Consider the following 23108-nt stretch of genomic DNA (forward strand, 5'->3'; position numbering starts at 1 on the left):
GTTCACGTCTTCATTTTTAAGTGTCACTTTTATTTTAAGTTATGTGCATGCATAAGGCTGCTTTCATATCTGCAGCAGGGATTCTGTTTTCTTGCTCTGTTCATATAATTTGTTTCCAACTGCACTCGTGCGAGGGAGAGTTTTGCTATTTAAATTTCCTTTGTCAATTTGGAGTTTATGGGCGTGATTAAGGATACCTACACACGGGTAAGAGTTATATTGGGCCAAGTAACCGCTCAATATCGCGCCTCCCATCACTTCAGTAAACTTGCGATCCTCCGGAGGATCGGCAAGTGTTTCCCATTATTTTCAATGTGAAATCTCACATCACACTCGCACATTGCATGCCATGCAAACTGTTTTACTGTCCCATTGAAAACAATGGGTGATGCGTTCCAAGGAACACGCAAATATACATGGGCGGAATGCTCTGTCATCATTCAAAAAAATGGGGTTCATATTAGTGTGATTTTTCTTGGCTGTGTGAAAGTGGCCTAAGGGCTTACGCTTGAAAAAAGTTGACAACACTTTTCATAAGCCGGTCTTTCATTTATACTGCTTGTTTTAACATAACTGCTGTATGCTTCTGTGATTTTATGGACTAAGCAATTAAGAATTGAAAGTTTAAACTCGCGGCTCACCCAGGACTTCATGTTGTTCCTTTTTCTCTAATGGAGTATATCATGTCCTGGACATTCCCTAGGTGAGCATGTAAATTACACTGTTTTTTAAATTTTGAGAATCTTGAGGAACAAAAAAACAAAACAAATTATGTATATTAGTGGGAAGTGGGGTTACATGCCTCCTGGATCGCCGACCTCTCTATCCGGAATGGGCAACACATGTAGAAACACTCAGGAGACTTGTCTATCTTAAAATCTGGTGTCTGCCAGTTTTATTTAAATATCACAGCAATGTATGTTCAACAATGTTCAGGGTTTACAACCCCCAGGGTTCCTATCACTAACTTCCACCCAGGGGGTCAAGAGGGCGTCCTTATCTGTCAATTGGATGACGGGCCCAAACTGGTCCATACTAGACATCAGGCTCTCAGTCCTGATGGCTGCTCCTACAGCTAGCACCCAGCTTTTTTCCCCTGAAGGTGGCAGGAACTGATCCTTTTATCACACTTCCTGCCACACTCACAGGTGTTGTCTCTCTATTTGCAGGTATCAGAATGCCCGTGTATCAACCTCTGCAGGCCATTCTGTATACTGCACTTCTACAAAAAAAATATTTATGTAAGTTTTTTCTTTTTTTCTTCAGAGAAGGTCTACAGTGAGATAGACAATGTAATCGGCCAACGTCCAGCACAATTTGAAGACAGATTCAATATGCCTTACACAGAAGCATTAATATATGAGGTCCAGAGATATGCTGATGTAGTACCACTGGCTCTTCCTCATGAATTGATTATGGATACTCAGATCCGCGATTATAAATTCAAGAAGGTAAAAATCAACTTCGACTAACAAAAAAATAATCAAAAATGTATGTGTACTCAGCAATGTTGTCTAACCACAGGGCACAGTTTTCACTCCGGTACTTACAGCGGCACACTATGACAATATACAGTTCAAGAACCCGGAGAATTTTGATCCGAACAACTTTTTGGCTGAAAATGGGAAACTTTTGAAGAAAGAGGCCCTGATGCCGTTTTCTGTAGGTGAGCAGGACATTGAACTAGATAGTAAATTGGGGGGATTATAAGGTTAAAGATGAGCTGGCAGCTCTCCTGACTTGTCTGCTTTAAGGAATACTCCGATGCCCCATAAAATATTTTTGGAGCATCTGATCTTACAACGCTGCTTTGTGTCATTCTGCTGTTATTCCTTTTAGAAATATATGAATTTATGGACAACTGGGAGATACCAAACTTCTATTCAGTAAGGAGTCTCCTACACAATCAGACACTGTCCAATCAGATGTGTAGATGTCGGAATTTGGAAGCCAGGAGGAGTCAAAACACCCTAAAGTTGTTATTTTAGCGTCAAACAAACTTTATTGCAGTCTCAAGGAAGCAGCATTATGTAAATGTACATAGTAATAAGAAAGTCTCTTAAAACATGTACATAAGTATCATGAGTACAGGGGTTTCAATGCATAATCAGAAAGAGTGTTTGTTGACATTTCGGGAAAAATAAAAATTACAATAAGGCCTCGGTCAGACAAGCGTGCTTCTTGTGCGCCTTAGGCGCACAAAAAAAGTGCGCTGCTTCCATGTGCTGAAAATGTGAATGTACAAGGTTTTTATATGCACATTGCATGAAACATTACCCTTCACTGGAGCTGCTGTGCTTGGAGAGGTGCAGCTGCTCCAGGAGGGGAGAGAAGCGCGCAGGGTTTTGGGATTTTCCCAAAGCAGGGAGAGTGTATTAAGCTATGTGTGTGTGTGTGTGTGTGTGTGTGTGTGTGTGTGTGTGTGTGTGGGGGGGGGGGGTTCCCCGGGTTCCCCATAGCACGGAGAGATGGAGTGGGTGAAGGGGTAATCCCCCATTGCTCCGCTCTCTGTCCCTTGCTATGGGAAAATCCTCAATAGGTCCGCTCACTCTCCCTGCTATGCGGAGATCCCCCCATAGCTCGGCTTAATCTCCCTGCTATGGGGAAATCCCGAGCGACATCCCCATAGGGAAGACTGAGTGGGCGTGGCTTAAAATAGTGGGCGTGGCTATATGGATTCTTAGAGAATCCCTATAGCAAACCATAGGGGGGCAGGGCTAGAGGGCGATCCATCTACCCACACCCCCTCCTCCCACACTTCCGGGGGAAACCCTGTAAACCTGCCCCCTCTCTTACTGCAATAGGGAAATCCCTTGTGGAGAGTGGTGTGGGGGAGTCACTTATTGTCCCCCCACTGCTGGCCAATTGCACATCAAGGAGGCAGGAGGAATACCCCGCTGTTTACAGTGGAACACTTAAAAGTACTTTTGGCCAGAAGCACCCTTTAAATGCCCTGCTGTAAGCTGAGGGGAAGCTATTACTTGCGTGTAGAAGTTGCCTGTCGGGCACTGAAGATACTTCATGGTCTATCTTTCTTCAGTGCGCTGCGTTTTGCTCATATAAATGAATCTATAGGAACCCATAGGTTCTTTTAGAAGCGCTCATTTTGCGCGCGCAAAAAGCATGCTCGTTAGAGATAAGCGAGCACCAAAATGCTCGTTGCTCAAATTTTCGTAATGCTTGAGAGCTCGTTTTGAGTAACGAACCCCATTGAAGTCAATGGGGGACTCAAGCATTTTTCAAGCTGACCGATGCTCCGCATGGGGGAGGTTGTGTGAAACACATGATAACATGAGAAAGTCATGGAAACACCACAAAAACGGATAGGGAATGGCAAGGGCAGCATGCATGGCTGCATGTGAGGCTTCCAAGTCGCACTATTACGCCAAATTGGGGGCAAGAGTCTGGCTGTCAGCCCCCTAAAAATTTACTTGGGGCAGACCATCATTACCAAGGCACACACGCTGGCACATCTTAGCTAAGCACCACAATAGCTGCAACCAAGGACAATCACGGCCTGCGGGTGACATCGCTGCCTCTTATCCTGGGTTACATGCTGGCATTGCTGTCCAATCATCCGCATGAGCCAGCGTCTACAGTGTACTCAAATTTTTCCCTGCGCAGCATTCAGCTGCCTTCATGCCAAACGCTGGCTTGATAGCCTCACCACCCTCATGTCTATAGCAAGTGTATAGGCGGACCACTGTAACATTTCTGTAGCAAGTGTATAGGCGAACCCCTCAAACCTTTCAGTAGCAAGTGTATAGGTGGACCCCTGAAACATTGGTGTACCAAGAGTATAGGCGGACCCCTGAAGCATTAATGTACCAAAAGTATAGGCGAACACCTGAAAAAATTTGTTTACTAAGGCCTTAGTCAGACGGGCGTTTTTAGCCGCGATTTGCGCATGCGCATGCGTCCGGCGATTTTTTTAAAACCATTGCTTTGCAATGGTATCGGACACATGAGCGCTTTTTATGCGCTCGTCCGATAAATTATAGAACAAAAAATCGCAGATCGCACCTATCTGCGATCTGCGATTCCTGTTCTCTTCTGTATATGCGCTCAATGGGGCCGGCGGCAGCAGCGCCGACCCCATTGAGAACATATAGAAGACAAATCATTCTTCTCTGCCACAGCTGTAACAGCTGTGGCAGAGAAGAACGATGTTTGCCCATTGAATTCAATGGAGCGGCAATACAGCCGCTCCATTGAAAGCAATGGGCTGCCGGCGTGCGCGGGGTGAATTGTCGGGAAGGGGTTAAATATATAAACCCTTCCCGGCAATTCATCCTAAAATGTGTTAAAATAAAAAAAAATTGTATACTCACCTTTCCGCTGCAGCCGGAGTCCAGCCGCGGCCGCTGTCAGTTCTCCTGAACTGCTTCTCGGCACTATTCAGCCGGCGGGGCTTTAAAATCCCCGCCTGCTGAATGATCTGCCTCTGATTGGTCAAAGCCCTGACCAATCAGAGGCTGAAAACACTCACACACCCATTCATGAATTCATGAATTCATGAATGGGTGAGTGACTGCTGCCTCTCAGCGCTGAGCCAATCAGGGGCAGGTCTGACTCACATCCATTCATGAATTCATGAATGGGTGTGAGTGAGGCATGCCTCTGATTGGCTCAGCGCTGAGCCAATCAGAGGGCAGGTCTGACTCACACCCCCTTCACACCCACTGCAGGACGGCCGCACGGAGCTCCGGCTGCAGGCAGAAGGTGAGTATACAAATTTTGTTTATTTTAACACATTTTAGGATGCATTGCAGGTAAGGGCTTATATATTTAAGCCCTTACCGACAATTCATCCCGGGCTCGCCCGCAGCGCATTGCTTTCAATGGAGACGGCTGTATTGCCGTCTCGATTGAATGCACTGCGCTGGACAGCTCCGGCCCGTTTCTAATGAAACGCGGCTAGGAGCAGATTTTCGGGCGATTTGCGGGCGACTTGCGCGCACCGGTCACGCGATTTGCGGATGCGCATCCGTCATGCGATCCGCAAATCGCACGAAAAAACGCCCGTCTGACTGAGCCCTAAGAGTATAGGCAAAGACCGGAAAAATTTGTTTGATAACAGTATAGGCGAGGGCCTGAAAAATTGGTGCACCAAGAGTACAAGTGTACCCCTGAAAAATTGCTGAACCCCGATGGCTGGTGAAATCCTTGAACATTATTTAAACCTACAGCTCGTTGTTGTAACTAAGCCTGGAGGCAGCCCTCAGAAAAAATTGGTTTAGGTTAAACTTTTAAAACTTTTAAAAATTGTAAAACTTTTAAACAGAGCCTTTTGGGCTGCAGAAATTGGCAGTTCAGTGTGATGACATGCTGTTTTCGGAGGAGGAGTAATATCTCCTCCTCCTCCTCCTCCTCCTCCTCCTCCTCCAAAAGGTGCTGAGATATAGAGGTGAGGGTGGTCTGGCTATCAAGCAACATACTGTCATTCCCCGTCCCCTCTTCTAACCGCAAAGCATCAGGCTTTATGCTTAGCAGCAAAGTTCTCAGCAGGCAAAGCAGCAGGATGGTAACGCTAATGATGGCCGCATCGCCACTTACCATTTGGGTAGACCCCTCAAAGTTTCCGAGGACCTGGCAGATTTCGGCCATCGATGCCCACTCCTCTGTAAAGAACTGTGGAGGCTGACTACCACTCCACCGCCCATGTTGCAGCTGGTATTCCACAATTGCTCTATGCTGCTCGTACAGCCTGGCCAACCTGTGCAGCGTAGAATTCCAGCGCGTGGGCACGTCGCACAACAGTCGGTGCTCTGGCAGCTGAAACCGACATTGCAGTGTCCTGAGGGTGGCAGCATCCGTGGTGGACTTGCAGAAATGTGCGCAGACGCGGAGCAGGTCAGACAAGTGGGGGTAGTTTTTCAGAAACCGCTGAACCACGAGATTGAAGATGTGGGTCAGGCATGGCACGTGTGTGAGGCTGCCAAGCTGCAGAGCCGCCACCAGGTTACACACAACCATGCCCGGTTGGAGGCTCAGTGGCGTAAGTCAGAGGTTGGTCTGCTCTGTCAGATCCTGTAACAGCTTGGGGGCCGTGTGCGTCTTGTCACCTAAGCTGATTAGTTTCAGCACGGTTTGCCAACGCTTGCCCTCCACTGTGTTGCCGCGTGCTGGCGACGTGCTCACACTTCGTAATTGAGAGGTGGAGGTGGCAGAGAAGGAGGGGGGGAGGTTGCTGGAGGTGGCATAATACGCCGCAGATACCAACACCAAGGTAGGACCCGCTATTCTGACTTGGTCCCAGCCTCCACCAAGTTCACCCAATGTGCCGCCATGGAGATATAGTGGCCCTGCCCATCAGTACTTGTCCACGTGTCCGTCATTAAGTGGACCTTCCCAGTAACTGCGCTATTGATGGCATGGGTAATGTTTCGAGAGACGTGCTGGTGTAGGGTGGCGACTAGGGACTGAGTAGCGTGGGACCACCGCCCATCATGTTTTTGAAAGCCTCCATTTCCACATGCCTGTATGGCAGCATCTCCAGGCTGATTAATTTGGTAATGTGCTTATTTAGAGCTTGTGCATGTGGGTGGGTGGCGGCGTGTTTGCGCTTTCCCTCCAATGCTTGTGTTAGCAACAGCTGAACACTGCGCTGGGAGACATTGCTAGAGGCCGTGGAGGACCGTGGAGCTGAGGGTGTGGGTGTGGGCCGGGAGTAGTTTGCCTGCGCATGCTGGTGGTGGTGAGGCTGGTAGTGGTGGCTCCCCGGCTGATCTTGGTGCGGCACAAGTTGTTTGTCGGTTGTCCGCACTCTCACTAAAAAACATCCACACCTTTGAACATCTAGCCCTCTGCACGGAGGCTTGCTACGAGGGGGTGCTTTGGGAAACAGTTGGGGGATTCTGTGTTCTGGTTCTGCCTTTACCCCTGACCACCCCACTGCCTTGTCCAACTTGTCCTGCTGCGGCACTTGCCTCCCCCTCTGAATCCATGTCTTCAGTAGGCTTAGCAAGCCAGGTGGGGTCAGTCACCTCATCGTCCAGCGGCTCTTCCTCCGAATCCTCTGTGCGCTCCTCCCTCAGACTTACTGCCCTTACTAGTACCTCACTGACAGACAACTGTGTCTCATCATCCTCATCCACAAAAAGCTCTTGAGACCATTGCTGGAAGCCCCCAGCCTCATCACCCGGACTCCGGGAACTTTCCAAAGATTGGGCATCGGTCACGACAAACTCCTCAGGTGAGAGAGGAACCTTTTTTTCCCACTCAAGGCAGGCACCCAACAACAGTTCCTGGGAGTCTGCCTGCTCATTTTCATGGAGTGACGAGGCTGGGAGGAAGAAGGAGCAGCCAGAGGATTCAGAGGTGCAGTCCCTAGGCCGGGAGTAGTGGACTGCTTAGAAGACTGGATGTTTGATACATTGCTGGACGCGTTATCTGCCATCCACGACAGGACCTGCTCGCACTGCTCTGCTTGTGTAAAAGGTCTACCACGCGGACCCACAAATTGTGATATGAAGCAGGGGAGCATATGGACTTGGCGCTCTCCTAATTCCTCAGCAGCCGGCTGTGATGCACCCTGCCCAGGACCTCGGCCTGTGCTCACACCCTTACTTGGATGCCCATGTCCACATTCTCGACCCTTACCCCTACTCCTCATCATGTCAAATTAAGGATAGAGCAGGGCCCAAATAAATTACCCTATCTTATAGTGCTGAGAACTGTGGCTAATTCACTGCACACAGAGACTTGTACATACCGGAGGATCCACGCTGTGAACGGAAGAAATTTAACTGCTGTCTTGCGCTGATACTGAGAGGTCATTTAGCGCTCACAGAGACTTGTATATAATAGGGAAGCTGCATGGAGTGGGAGAAAACTAGAAAGCCAGTGGATAGTGCTGGTAACTGCAGCTACCTCAACCCCCCCCCCCCCCCCCCCCTCAATGAAAGGGTATTGTGAGACGCTTTGCACAGGGGCAGAAAACTTTAAAGCCAGTGGATAGTGCTGATAACTGCGGCTACTTCACCCAACACAGAGAATGGTATCTATGAAATGGTCTGCAGTGGCCCAGGAAATATTAGAGTACTGTTTAGCGATGAGACCTCTGCGTAATGCACTGCACACACAGAACAGTATAGCTGAAATGCTCTACACAGGCCTAGATGCTTAAAAAAAAAGTTGGTGCACTACTGCTCCCAGCCAGCCACAACTGTAAAGCACACAATGAGGAGTAGCCCTAAGAAGGACCGTTGGGGATTTTGAAGAGAGGATCCTACTCTAACACTTTCCCTATATCAGCAGCAGCACCTTCCCTAACCTCTGCCAGCATGCGTCTGAGGCGAGCCGCGGGCGGGACCAGTTTAAGTACTCGGCGGTCACCTGATCCCGCCAGCCACTCACAGCTGTTGGCAGGCAGAGGGCTGGCACGTCACAGCAGAAAGTGGTAATGCCTTCCCCGCATGTTTATTGGCTAAAAAATGGTGATAAACATGCGGGGAAGGGAAATTAAATTTTCTCAAGTACCGCATGGTGTTCGTCTCAAGTAATGAGTTTCTCAAGTAGCCTAGTACTCGAACGAGTATCAAGCTCCGAGTGTTGTTGCTCATCCCTAATGCTCGTCTGACGGAGGCCTAAGAAAGATCCAAGACACTCCGGAGTTATTTCATGGGGAATCCAAATTCTTACAAAAAGAGAGCTAACGTCATATTTTAAACAGCTACAAATTAGTCTTCCACCAGTGGCAAGGACTGGGGTAGGAGAAAGGGTTAACCATTGAAAGTAAGAAGGATTTTGTAACTTTGAATGTGTTGCATTATCATGATGATTAAGCCCTTAGAGCAGTGGTGGTGAACCTATGGCACGCGTGCCAGAAGCAGCGCTCAGAGCCTTCCCAGCTGGCACTCGCCGCTGTCGGCCGCTCACCACATTAGTAAATACCAGCAGGGGTGCCGCAGCTCCCCTGCTTGTATGCACTCAGCAGCACTGCTAGAGGCGCTGATCCCGGTGCACACTGTGATGTCAGTGTGCAGCCGGGATCCTCCTCCTCTGACGTCTCCTACTTGGTTCCGCGAGAGCAGGGAAGGGAGGAGGTGTCCCGCAGCATGTCACAGTGTGCTCCTGGGATCAGTGACAGGAACAGCGCCAAGCAGAGGAGGTGGGGGGGAGGGGATTTGGGTCTCAGAGGGGGGCGCTATTACTACAGGGGCCACTGTGGGATGTCGCTATTACTACTGTGGGCCACTATGAGAGGTCACTATTACTACTGGGGATGATGTGAAGTGTCACTATTACTACTGGGGACCACTGTGGGGTGTCACTATTATCACTGGGGCTGCTGTGGGATGTCACTATTACTACTGGGGGCTGCTGTGGGATGTCACTATTACTACTGGGCTGATGTGGGATGTCACTATTACTACTGGGGCCACTGTGGGATGTCACTATTACCACTGAGACCACTGTGTGGTGTCACTATTACTTTGGGGGGGGGGCACTGTGGGATGTCACTATTACGACTGGGGCCACGGTGCAGTGTCACTTACTGTTGGGGCCGCTGTGCGGTGTCACTATAACCACTAAAGCCGCTTTGGGGGGGGGGGGGGGGTCACTGTTAGCGCTGGGATTGCTCTGGGGTTGTCACTCTTACTGCTGGGGCCGCTCTGGGGGGGGGGGGGGTCAATATCACTGCTGGGTATGTTTACATGAGGTGGAAATGCTGCAGAATGTCCTCAGCGGAAATTTCCGTGGCAAATTCCACAGCATTTCCGCATTCAAAAGAAGTCAAAATCTGCACCCGGTCTATTTTGAAACAGCCTTGTCCTTTTAAGAATGACGGAGGTAAAAATCATAAGTCGTGATAAGCCCCGCCCCCTGACATGTTGGCACTTTACAATAAATAAGTGGGTTTTAAGTTGCAGTTTGGGCACTCGGTCTCTAAAATGCTCGCCATTACTGCCTTAGAGCATCCTTACAGGCCTGGACAAACAAAGTTGGCCACACTGCTTTGACTACCTGATGCACACAATGCACTACTGTACATCATTGCTATAAGACACACTTGCTGCTTTGATTGGTTGGTATTGCCCATGTGCGCAGTGCTGGCTTGTAAGAGTAGCATGTAGTGTCTTAGGCCTCCTGTCCACGGGGAAAATCAGGCCCGCTATGGATTCTCCGTGGAGAATCCATAGTGGGTCCCTCCTGCCCCGCAGACATGAGGGCTGAAAATAAGAATAAACTCACCTGCTGCGGGCCGTGCGTGTCTTCCCTTCTTCATGGCCGTATCTTCTTTCTTCGGCCTGGCGGATGTGCTCAGCACGCCGGCTGCATGCCGCGCACATGCGCCGGGTGCATCCGCCGGGCCAAAGAAAGAAGTTTTCGGCCACAAAGGAAGGAAGACCTGCATCGCCCGGAGCAGGTAAGTTTAATTCAGGCGCGGGTCTCCTGCAGATCCGGACGGCTTCCATAGTCTTCAATATAAGCCTGCGGGAGCCGTCCCCGCGGGAGACTCGCACCTAGATGGAGCGTGTCCAGATTTTTTCCTGCACGCGGGACCCGCGCCTGCAGGGGAAAATGACATCCGCAGGTATTTAACTACGTGCGGGTGTCTAATGCATCCCTATGGGGCGCAGATCCGCGTGCAGGAAAAACGCTGCGGATTTAAAATCTTAATTTGCCCGTGGACATGAGGCCTTAGGCCGCCTACACACGAGCGTGTCAAATGCCACATGCGGGAGCCTGCAGTGAAATCCGCCCCTGTGTCCGGCATCCACTCGTACCTGTATTTTTATTTTTTTTCATTTGTACTCCGGACGGCTGTGGTGAGCCGCCATCTGACGTGCGCAGTACAGATTAAAAAAAAAAAGTTTTTCAAGTGCCATCACTAGCTGCGATTATTCCTCCGCTCGTGGAAACCGCAATTGGTTGGAAGAATCGGTTTCTCATAGCATGCTATGGACAGTATTTGCTGTGGATCCACAGTGCGGACGCCGACCACGGATTCCGCAATACAAATCTGTTTGTGTGCAGGCAGTGGACAAAGTAGAAAAGATCCCTGCGCTGTTTATATGCAGGCCGTCTTAGACTATCAATACATACTATTACACAGTGCGCATCAGGTAGTCAGAGAAGGGGTGCAGCCATCTTTGTTTGTCCAGGAGCGGAGGGTTATTTTAATTCCTTCACTTTGGAGCCATTTTTCATTGTTTTTCACCACCAGTAACATTAGAAAATACAACTTGTCCCGCAAAAAAGTGAACAAAGATAGTCTGTATGTTAATACAGGCCATTTTTGTGCATTTTTTGCTGGCCAAGTTGTATTTTCCAATGTTACTATTTCATGTACTATAGATTGTAAAAAGTGGAAAAAAATGGGCCAAAAAGTGCAATAGTCGTATGATTTTTTTGTTTAGTTTTTATGGCATTGATGGTGCAGTAATTATGATTACTTAACTTTATTCTTCAGATCAATACAATTATGGAGATTTTATAGTTTTTTTTTATATATATTTTACTACCTTTAAAAAAAAACAAAAAACTTTTTTCTATTGTTTCTTGTTACCATATTCTGAGACTCATAACCTGTAGTTTATACCGCTATACAGAAACTCAGCTCCCGCCCCCTCTCTGCCTCCTCTCCACCCCTCTGCACTATTTGCAATAGGGAGAGGCAGAACAGGGGCGGGGCTAATTCCCGCCACTTAGCCCCGCCCCGTTCCGCCTCCTCTCATTGCAAATAGTGCAGAGGGGCGGAGAGGAGGCAGAGAGGGGGCGGGAGCTCAGTTCCTGCTCCTGGGCTCTTCCAGCCTCCCCCCCTGCACACGAGGACAACGTATATCGGCTCAGCATGAAAACCGAGCCGTTATACGTTCGTGTGAATGCACCCTTAGGGCCGCAGGTGGCAAGAGCATACATCTAATCACACCACAACTCTAATCAGTTGCATACCTGCCTGAGATGTAACTGTATGCCGAGCTTTGCAGTAAAATGACATCTCCTTTTAGTTGCTTGTTTGTGTTTTCTTTTTAACAATGAGTGTAAATTACCTCCATAGATTGAGATCTGATGTGTTGGGTTGGAAGCTACTGGGTAGGGGTATCTGTGGAATACACAAAGTGAACAGACTGATATAAACCACAGGAAGAAGCATGAGGTCGTTCTGACTCCTCTAACATATGGGCAATGACAGCTGAAACTACAAGAAACACACTACAAAACAATATTCATTACAACTTATGAAGCTTGTAATTAATCTCCATTTTTATAAGAAAGCAATGTGAGCTCTCCTGCTGTAGCGTAACAAGAAATTTCTGTACAAACTGTCATTTTATGTATGCTGCAAGACTTCTATATTGCAGTATACTATTCTTTTGATTGTTACTTATTAACCTTTGTCACAGAGGAGGTGATGGAGGAGTCCACCCCAATAACAACTTCAATGCTATATCTTAGTAAAATGTCATTACTTTAATAGATTAGTGTACCCCTTTAACCCCTTAGTAACCCCACTTTTCAGAATTTTTCTTCCCATCTACTTGGCCATAAAGGGACTTTTTTGGCGGTGAGGAGCTGTGGTTTTTACTGATATCATTTTTTGGAGTACATATAACGGATTGCATGCCTTTTTTTATTTTTATTTGAAGGAGAGTGACAAAAAAAGCACAAATTCTGACCTTTCTTGCATTCTTTTTACAGCGTTAATCATGCAGCGTAAATGATATGTGAAACGTGTAAAAAAGACTTAAAGGGGTTGTCCCGCGAAAGCAAGTGGGGTTATACACTTCTGTATGGCCATATTAATGCACTTTGTAATATACATCGTGCATTAATTATGAGCCATACAGAAGTTATTCACTTACCTGTTCCATTGCTAGCGTCCCCGTCTCCATGGTGCCGTCTAATTTCAGCGTCTAATTGCCAGATTAGACGCGCTTGCGCAGTCCGGTCTTCTCCCTTCCGAATGGGGCCGCTCGTGCCGGAGAGCTGCTCCTTGTAGCTCTGCCCCGTCACGTGTGCCGATTCCAGCCAATCAGGAGGCTGGAATAGGCAATGGAGCGCACAGAGCCCACGGTGAACCATGGGAGAAGACCCGCGGTGCATCGTGGGTGAAGATCCCGGCGGCCATCTTACTAAGGTATGTAAGAAGTCGCGGGAGCACAGGGATTCGGGTAAGTACTGGACATTTTTTTTTTTTTACCCCTGCATCGGGTTTGTCTCGCGCCGAACGGGGGGGCTATTGAAAAAAAACCAAAACGTTTCGCCGCGGGACAACCCCTTTAACAAAAGAGGGGAAAGTGTTGTACAATGTTTTTGTTTTATTTTTAAATTTTGTTTGCATCACTGTAGAGGACTTGAACCGATAATGCTATGAACGCTTTGATAATACACTCCAGTACGTCTATACTGCAATGCCTTACACCTTATCATAGTGATCATAGGCTATGGTAGACCCAGATACAATAAACTGGTCTGTTTGCTGTGGCAACACATTGGCCCTCCATAATGACATGGTGGAGGGCCGATAATGACATAGAGCGCCTTCCCTCTGTGAACCTTTTACATGCTGCAATAATTATTGGTCATAGCTAGAGATGAGCGAGCACCAAAATGCTCGGGTGCTCGTTACTCGAGACGAACTTTTCGCGATGCTCGAGGGTTCGTTTCGAGTAACGAACCCCATTGAAGTCAATGGGCGACCCGAGCATTTTTGTATATCGCCAATGCTCGCCGATGCAAACTACAATCACTGCCTGCATGACACTCCGCTGCCACTTCTCCTGGGTTACATGCTGACCAACCACCCCCCCCACGACCGAGTGTCCACAGCGCACACCAAACTGTCCCTGCCCAGCCTTCAGCTGCCCTCATGCCACGCCACCCTCATGTCTATTTATAAGTGTGCCTGCCAGAGGAAAAGCAGGCACACACTGCAGAGGGTTGGCACGGCTAGGCAGTGACCCTCTTTAAAAGGGGTGGGGCGATAGCCCACAATGCTGTACAGAAGCTATGAGAAATCCAATCCTGTGCCACCTCCATCTGGAGCTGCACACGTGGGCATAGCAATGGGGAACCTATGTGCCACACACTATTCATTCTGTCAAGGTGTCTGCATGCCCCAGTCAGACTGCGTTTTTTTATAAATAGTCACAGGCAGGTACAACTGGGAATCCCCAACTCCGCAATGGGAATTCCGTGTGCACCCACAGCATGGGTAGCTCCCTGGAACCCACCGGCGGTACATAAAAATATCCCATTGCATTGCCCATCACAGGTGAGGTAATAATGTCATGTTTAATGCAGGTGGGCTTTGGCCCACACTGCATGCCCCAGTCAGACTGGGGTTCTTTAGAAGTGGACACAGATGCATTTACAACTCCCTGTGGACCCACAGCATGGGTGGGTGCCAGGAAGCCACCGGCGGTACATAAATATATCCCATTACATTGCCCATCACAGCTGAGGTAATAATGTCATGTTTAATGCAGGTGGGCTTCGGCCAATGTACAATGTACATAAATACATCCCATTGCAGTGCCCAACACAGCTGATGTAACGTCAGCTGTAATGGAGGTGGGCTAAAAATTAAAGGGGTTGTCCCGCGCCGAAACGGGTTTTTTTTTTTTCAACCCCCCCCCCCGTTCGGCGCGAGACAACCCCGATGCAGGGAAGTAAAGAAAGTTTACCGGAGCGCTTACCTTAATCCCCGCGCTCCGGTGACTTCAATACTTACCGCTGAAGATGGCCGCCGGGATCCTCTGTCTTCGTGGACCGCAGCTCTTCTGTGCGGTCCACTGCCGATTCCAGCCTCCTGATTGGCTGGAATCGGCACGTGACGGGGCGGAGCTACACGGAGCCGCTCTCTGGCACGAGCGGCTCCATAGAAGACTGCTGAAGACCCGGACTGCGCAAGCGCGGCTAATTTGGCCATCGGAGGCCAAAAATTAGTCGGCACCATGGAGACTAGGACGCTAGCAACGGAGCAGGTAAGTAAAAAACTTTTTATAACTTCTGTATGGCTCATAATTAATGCACAATGTATATTACAAAGTGCATTATTATGGCCATACAGAAGTGTATAGACCCACTTGCTGCCTCGGGACAACCCCTTTAATTTGATTACACTGTAGGCGAGGGCCCCCAAAAATTGGTGTATCAACAGTACTAATGTACCTCTGAAAAATTGCCCATGCCCAACCAAGAGGGCAGGTGAAACCCATTAATCGCTTTGGTTAATGTGGCTTAATTGGTAACTAGGCCAGGAGGCAGCCCAGTTAAAATAAAAATTGGTTGAGGTGAAAGTTTCAACGCTTTAATGAGCATTGAAACGTATAAAAATTGTTTAGAAAAATTATATGACTGAGCCTTGTGGGCCTAAGAAAAATTGCCCGTTCTGCATGATTATGTGAGGTTTCAGGAGGAGGAGGAGTAGGAGGAATATTATACACAGATTGTTGAAGCGAAAAGGTCCCCGTTTTTGATGGGGATACAGAAGGATGCTTCAATCCGCGGGTGCAGCCTACGTATTGCTTAGATGTCGCTGCTGTCCGCTGGTGGAGAAGAGAAGTCTGGGGAAATCCAGGCTTTGTTCATCTTGATGAGTGTTAGCCTGTCGGCACTGTCGGTTGACAGGCGGGTACGCTTATCTGTGATGATTCCCCCAGCCGCACTAAACACCCTCTCTGACAAGACGCTAGCCGCAGGACAAGCAAGCACCTCCAGGGCATACAGCGCAAGTTCAGGCCACGTGTCCAGGTTCGACACCCAGTAGTTGTAGGGGGCAGAGGCGTCACGGAGGACGGTCGTGCGATCGGCTACGTACTCCCTCACCATCCTTTTACAGTGCTCCCGCCGACTCAGCCGTGACTGGGGAGCGGTGACACAGTCTTGCTGGGGAGCCATAAAGCAGTCAAGGGCCTTAAAGAGTGTTGCCCTGCCTGTGCTGTACATGCTGCCTGATCTCCGCGCCTCCCCTGCTACCTGGCCCTCGGAACTGCGCCTTCGGCCACTAGCGCTGTCGGATGGGAATTTTATCATCAGTTTGTCCGCCAGGGTCCTGTGGTATAGCAACACTCTCGAACCCCTTTCCTCTTCGGGTATGAGAGTGGAAAGGTTCTCCTTATACCGTGGGTCGAGCAGTGTGTACACCCAGTAATCCGTAGTGGCCAGAATGCGTTTAACGCGAGGGTCACGAGAAAGGCATCCTAACATGAAGTCAGCCATGCGTGCCAGGGTACATGTACGCAACACATGACTGTCCTCACTAGGAAGATCACTTTCAGGATCCTCCTCCTCCTCCTCCTCCTCAGGCCATACACGCTGAAAGGATGACAGGCCAGCAGCATGTGTACCCTCACCAGTGGGCCAAGCTGTCTCTTCCCCCTCCTCCTCATCTTCCTCCTCCTCCTCCTCACCGCGCTGAGATATAGACAGGAGGGTGCTCTGACTATCCAGCGACAAACTGTCTTCCCCCGGCTCTGTTTCTGAGCGCAAAGCGTCTGCCTTTATGCTTTGCAGGGAACTTTTCAAGATGCATAGCAGAGGAATGGTGACGCTAATGATTGCAGCATCGCCGCTCACCACCTGGGTAGACTCCTCAAACTTTCCAAGGACCTGGCAGATGTCTGCCAACCAGGCCCACTCTTCTGAAAATAATTGAGGAGGCTGACTCCCACTGCGCCGCCCATGTTGGAGTTGGTATTCCACTATAGCTCTACGCTGCTCATAGAGCCTGGCCAACATGTGGAGCGTAGAGTTCCACCGTGTGGGCACGTCGCACAGCAGTCGGTGCACTGGCAGATGAAACCGATGTTGCAGGGTCCGCAGGGTGGCAGCGTCCGTGCTGGAGTTGCGGAAATGTGCGCTGACCCGGCGCACCTTTCCGAGCAGGTATGACAAGTGTAGGTAGCTTTTCAGAAAGCGCTGAACCACCAAATTAAAGACGTGGGCCAGGCATGGCACGTGCGTGAGGCTGCCGAGCTGCAGAGCCGCCACCAGGTTACGGCCGTTGTCACACACGAACTGCAGCAGTTCATGGGCCGTGCGCCTCTTCTCTCCTAAGCTGAGTAGTTTCAGCACGGCCTGCTGACGCTTGCCCACCGCTGTGCTGCCACGCCGCGCGACACCGACTGCTGGCGACGTGCTGCTGCTGCTGACACATCTTGATTGCGAGACAGAGGTTGCGTTGGAGGAGGAGGAGGAGGGTGGTTTAGTGGAGGAAGCATACACCGCCGCAGATACCACCACCGAGCTGGGGCACGCAATTCTGGGGGTGGGTAGGACGTGACTCTGTCCCAGCCTCCACTAAATTCACCCAATGTGCCGTCAGGGAGATATAGTGGCCCTGCCCACCTGTGCTTGTCCACGTGTCCATTGTTAAGTGGACCTTGGCAGTAACCGCGTTGGTGATGGCGCGTACAATGTTGCGGGAGACGTGGTCGTGCAGGGTTGGGACAGCACATCGGGAAAAGTAGTGGCGACTGGGAACTGAGTAGCGCGGGGCCGCCGCCGCCATCATACCTTTGAAAGCCGCCGTTTCCACAACCCTATACGGCAGCATCTCCAGGCTGATAAATTTGGCTACGTGCACGTTTAACGCTTGAGCATGCGGGTGCGTGGCGGCGTACTTGCGCTTGCGCTCAAACACTTGAGCTAGCGACGGCTGGACGGTGCGCTGAGAGACATTGGTGGATGGGGCCGAGGACAGCGGAGTTGAGGGTGTGGGTTCAGGCCAGGAGACGGTAGTGCCTGTGTCCTCAGAGCGGGGTTGGATCTCAGTGGCAGGTTGGGGCACAGGGGGAGAGGCAGCGGTGCAAACCGGAGGCGGTGAGCGGCCTTCGTCCCACCTTGTGGGGTGCTTGGCCATCATATGTCTGCGCATGCTGGTGGTGGTGAGGCTGTTGGTGGTGGCTCCCCGGCTGATCTTGACGCGACAAAGGTTGCACACCACTGTTCGTCGGTCGTCTGCACTCTCAGTGAAAAACTGCCACACCTTTGAGCACCTCGGCCTCTGCAGGGTGGCATGGCGCGAGGGGGCGCTTTGGGAAACAGTTGGTGGATTATTCGGTCTGGCCCTGCCTCTACCCCTGGACACCGCACTGCCTCTTGCAACCTGCCCTGCTGCTGCCCTTGCCTCCCCCTCTGAAGACCTGTCCTCAGTAGGCGTAGCAAACCAGGTGGGGTCAGTCACCTCATTGTCCTGCTGCTCTTCCTCAGAATCCTCGGTGCTCTCCTCCCTCGGACTGAATGCCCTTACTACTACCTCACTGATAGACAACTGTGTCTCATCGTCATCGGCCTCCTCACCCACTGAAAGGTCTTGAGACAGTTTCCGGAAGTCCCCAGCCTCATCCCCCGGACCCCAGGAACTTTGCAATGGTTGGGCATCAGTCACAATAAACTCCTCTGGTGGGAGAGGAACCACTGCTGCCCAATCTTAGCAGGGGCTCGAGAACAGTTCCTGGGAGTCTGCCCGCTCCTCAGAATGTCTCATTTTTATGGAGTGAGGAGGCTGGGAGGAAGGAGGAGCAGCAGCCAGAGGATTCTGAGTTGCAGCAGTGGACGGCGCAGAACTCTGGGTGGACGATAGGTTGCTGGAAGCCCACACCCGGACTAGGTCCTCCGCTTCCTCGGCCGCGCCCACGTCCTCTAGGCCTACCCCTACCCCTCAGCATGCTGTATTACCAGTAATGCAGAAACACAACGCTGTAATTAAATGTGCCGCTTATTGGCCTGTGGTTGGAGGCTGAGTTCGCTTACGGAATGCCAGGAAATAATTTGGCGCAAGCCTGCTGTAACACTTAGCTGGCTGCGTATGATTTTGTAGAACTACTACACCCAGCACACACAGACCCAGAACACTGAGCACAGTGACAGGCAGGCCAAATAATTTTTTTTCCAATATTTTTTAGAAAAGGCCCACTGCGTATATTCAATCAATAATATATGTCTTCTGTCCCTGGAGTGTGTCACAGAACTGCAGAGTGTTGCACTGTTATTATCTGCAACAGAGCGGTGATTTCAGAGCCCAGACAGAGCCAGGAAATAATTTGGCGCAAGCCTGCTGTAACACTTAGCTGGCTACGTATGATTTTGTAGAACTACTACACCCAGCACACACGGACCCAGAACACTGAGCACAGTGACAGGCAGGCCAAATAGATTTTTTGCCCAATATTTTTTAGAAAAGGCCCACTGCGTATATTCAATCAATAATATATGTCTTCTGTCCCTGCCTCCACACTTCTGTCCCTGGAGTATTACTGCACGGCCGATATACCAAAAAAAAAAATGTGCAACACTGCAAAAAGCAGCCTCCACAGTACTGCACACGGTTAGATGTGGCCCTAAGAAGGACCGTTGGGGTTCTTGAAGCCTAGAATAACTCCTAACGCTCTCCCTGCCTCCACACTTCTGTCCCTGGAGTATTACTGCAGGGCGCAATGCTCTGCACGGCCGATATACCAAAAAAAAAATGTGCAACACTGCAAAAAGCAGCCTCCACACTACTGCACACGGTTAGATGTGGCCCTAAGAAGGACCGTTGGGGTTCTTGAAGCCTACACTAACTCCTAACACTCTCCCTACAGCAGCTCCAACACGATAGCACTGTCCCTCAGCTATGTCACAACGCATCTGAGGCGAGCCGCGGGAGGGGCCGATTTTTATACTCGGGTGACACCTGATCTCGCCAGCCACTCACTGCAGGGGGGTGGTATAGGGCTTGACCGTCGCAGGGGGAAGTTGTAATGCCTTCCCTGTCTTTCAATTGGACAGAAAAGCGCGCTAACGTCTCAGAGATGAAAGTGAAAGTAACCCGAACATCGCGTGGTGCTCGTTACGAGTAACGAGCATCTCGAACACGCTAATACTCGAACGAGTATCAAGCTCGGACGAGTACGTTTGCTCATCTCTAGTCATAGCCTTTGTGTTTAACCTCATCTCTAATTGAATCCCTGGGTGATCAGCTTCTATTTCTGTGGGTATATGTGTATAACCCCCAAGTGTAATATTACATGGCACCTAGTAAAATGAATGTGTATATAATGTAATGCAGAATATACAGAATAATCTATCCTAGATGTTCTTTTACCTATTCACTGTCATGTTTTTTCAGGAAAGAGAATATGCCCCGGCAAGGGCATGGCAAGTATGGAGCTCTTCATCTATATTACCATACTACTGCAGAACTTCACAATCAAGTCACCGGTGCCCCCTGAGAAGATCTCAGTTGCTCCAGTGGGAGTTGGGCTTGGACACGTTCCTCCAAGCTTTGAGATATGTCTTCTACCCCGTACATGTTCTCCAGAATAACTTATAATAACATGCATGAAACTAAGATATTGTGAGATTAGGAAAACGTTTATGGGTGCAGAAAGTGTGTAGGGAAGATTTGAAATCTTTCAATTATTACTCTTATTATATGATATAAAAGCTTTATGACCTTAGAAAGAGGGGTCCACTTTGTTCCGGAGACAACGCCACTCTTGCACATGGACTGTCTTCAGTGTAAAAGCGCAGCAATGTTCAAGTAAATAGGATTGGCACATTGAATATCAGACGCATAGACACTGCCCATGGACAAGAACATTGCGGTTTCTGAAAAAAAGTGAAAACAAGACTGATATGTTTAGTGTTATTTAACCCCTTTAAGACTTCAATAGTATTTGAACCCTTTTTGGTTTGAGATTGTGAAGGGAACATTCAAAATGTACTATAGTATTAGAAGGAATTCTCAAATAAATGTATTGGCCCAATACATGCTTTCCTGGCCTCCTCCATAATGTCATACATGTATGTCTTATGTTGGTGTGCTGTGCAAAAGTATCTTGTCATTCTGTTATGTGTATTGCACAGTTGCAGCAAATGAGAGGTTAATATCTGCAAAGTGAATTGACTGTCTGTAAATGTAACAATTCTATCCTGTCACGTGGTATGAGTGAGGATATAAATGTGAGTGCTTGAGAGTGGGAAAAGGTTGTTCAATCTGGGCTTCCATCTAAGGAGCAAAGCACAGAGGCACATGGGGGCACCTTCAGCCCTCATGTGTTGAAGATAGAAGAGGAGGAGAGGTTTCCCGAGTGCAAGGATCAGCATGAATAGTGAGTGAGTCCACCTCAGAGAGAGAGAGAGAGAGAGAGAGAGAGCGTGAGCCAGTCCCAATTCTATTTTTCTATTCAAGGCCCAGTGCAGAGATACTTTGTATTTTCTCAATTGTTCACACTCAAGCATCCTGAAGTCTGCGACCACTGGGTGGAGGTACGTGATTACAGTTGTCACACACACAGGCGTTCTGAAGTCTGGGATCGCTGTGTGGAGGTACTGATCTTCAAGTCTGCCTGAATATACTTCTAATTTTACTTGCGCTTGGAATACTGATTGTTTTTACCTTGCATAATTTGAGTTACCCAGTAAAGGTATTTCCAGGCCCTGACTGTACCCAGGGACCTGAGGTACTACACTGTCTGGGGCTCATTCCCCGCCGACGTTCATGCCGGTGGGTGGCGAAATGGTGGCCTCACCCGAGACAACCCCTTCACCTGTCCTAATGTTTATTGGGCATCCCCATTCCAGGGGTGTCCGAAAGAGGCCCACTGCGGCCCTCCAGGAGGTAGTGTGGTAAATGCCCCCGTGACAAGCCAACATCTTGCTCCTCTGTGCATGCCATGTGTCCCCAGGGTCACACTGCGGGATGCTGCATAAATGGAGTGCTGAAAAGCAGGGGTGGGGGGAGAAATAGGATAATGCTAGTGGTACTACTGTAAGGAGCGCAGGCAAATGAGGGGCCAAAACTCTTGCTGTTGCTTAAACCCCTTTTAATAGTATTTTGTCCATGTTTGGTGTAAAAATGGTCCGGGATATACTATATTAGATCAAATCCTAAAATACATTACATGGTATTGGGGCACAGATGGTGGCACTGCTGTCGGGGACCCAGGCAAAATAAAGGTCCAGAGCTCGTCTCTGGGCTGTCACCCACCCACTAACTACCAGATGCTGCAAGGAAGTTATTGTTACCATGGGGCGGTTGCTGGTCCTCCTGGGGTGGTGGTGTGCTGGGTCCCGCGGTCGGGGCTTGTCCCCCCGGCTTGTGGTGCCTGGCCGGCGTGGTGCTAGTGGCGCGGTGCGCGCCTGTGGCAGCCCTGGCGGTGCCGTGCGCGCATGCATCTGTGAGTGCAGCTGCCGTGCACGAGCTCCCTTTTTATGTTCTATTGGGAGTTGGCTGTCTCCCTCTTTCTGCCTCTGGGTGGAGGCTTTTGTTTAAAAGTCTGGCAATGACTGCAATCACTGCCAGATATTGGTTTCCCTCAGTGTGCTAGCTAGTCTGCATCTGTAGGTCTCCTGCCTGTCAGCTTGTCTTTTACCTTGTTACCATCTGCCAGGTTTTTCCATCTGCCTCGGTACTATTAGTATTGTTTCGTGTTAGTAGTTATCATCTGCACTTTGTCGGTGTTCTGCCCTTTCCATCAGGTATGCCAGCCCCCCTTCTCGGTCCCTGGTGAGAATAGGGACCGCCGCCCAGTTGTCCACCTGTGGTTAGCCAGGAGTGGAGGCAAGCAGGCAGGGATAGGGGTTGCGGTTGAGATCAGGGAAACACGGGCTGGCGTATCAAGGGTAGTATACAGTAACATAATAACTGGCCCTTAAAAATTGCCCAGCAGGTTTTGTTTTGCTCTCCAATGGAGGCCATGAGTACCCTCGCAAGTCAGTTGCAGGATTTGGTGGTTGTAATCCAAGACCTGTCCGGGTGTATGGTGGCCCAGGAGCAGCAGGAGTTAGTGCATGCTTCTGCCCCCCTTCTATTCCTGAACCCAACTCTCCTCTTCCTGAGATGTTTTCAGGGGAGAGGAACATGTTTTTTGTTTTTTAGCAGGCATGTAGATTATTTTTTCGAATGCGGCCCCACTCATCCGGCTCAGAATCCCAGAAGGTGGATGTCCTTACTTCGGGGTTCCCCCCAGACATGGTCCTACTCCTTACCCAAGAGTTTGGTTTGCCTGCAGTCAGTGGATTTGTTTTTTCAGGAATTTGGAGGTATTTTTGATTAGCCGGTCCGTGCAGGTTTGGCGGTCTCTCATCTCATGTCTCTACGTCAGGGGCAGCAGTGGGTAGGGGACTATTGCTCTAAATTTAGACAGTATGCAGGTGAAACCTCTTGG

The 23108-nt window shown here is 49.5% G+C and overlaps 1 protein-coding gene across 3 annotated transcripts in view; it reads left to right on the forward strand.

Moving 5' to 3' along the window:
• The window catches only part of LOC136580580 (cytochrome P450 2F2-like), an 88824-nt gene extending 68117 nt beyond the window's left edge, over window positions 1-20707 (forward strand). For 2 of the 3 annotated variants that reach the window (XM_066581236.1, XM_066581234.1), the window contains exons 8-10: window positions 1267-1451; window positions 1525-1662; window positions 20066-20707. In XM_066581236.1, the coding sequence (XP_066437333.1) occupies window positions 1267-1451; window positions 1525-1662; window positions 20066-20269 (527 nt within the window). In that variant the 3' untranslated portion in view covers window positions 20270-20707. Of the gene's footprint in view, window positions 1-1266; window positions 1452-1524; window positions 1667-20065 lie in introns of all 3 variants that reach the window. The other variant, XM_066581235.1, reaches the window with a different exon arrangement.
• Window positions 20708-23108: the final 2401 nt, after the last annotated feature.

This window comes from Eleutherodactylus coqui, chromosome 10, assembly GCF_035609145.1.
Source record: "Eleutherodactylus coqui strain aEleCoq1 chromosome 10, aEleCoq1.hap1, whole genome shotgun sequence".
In the NCBI taxonomy this organism is placed as follows: domain Eukaryota; kingdom Metazoa; phylum Chordata; class Amphibia; order Anura; family Eleutherodactylidae; genus Eleutherodactylus; species Eleutherodactylus coqui.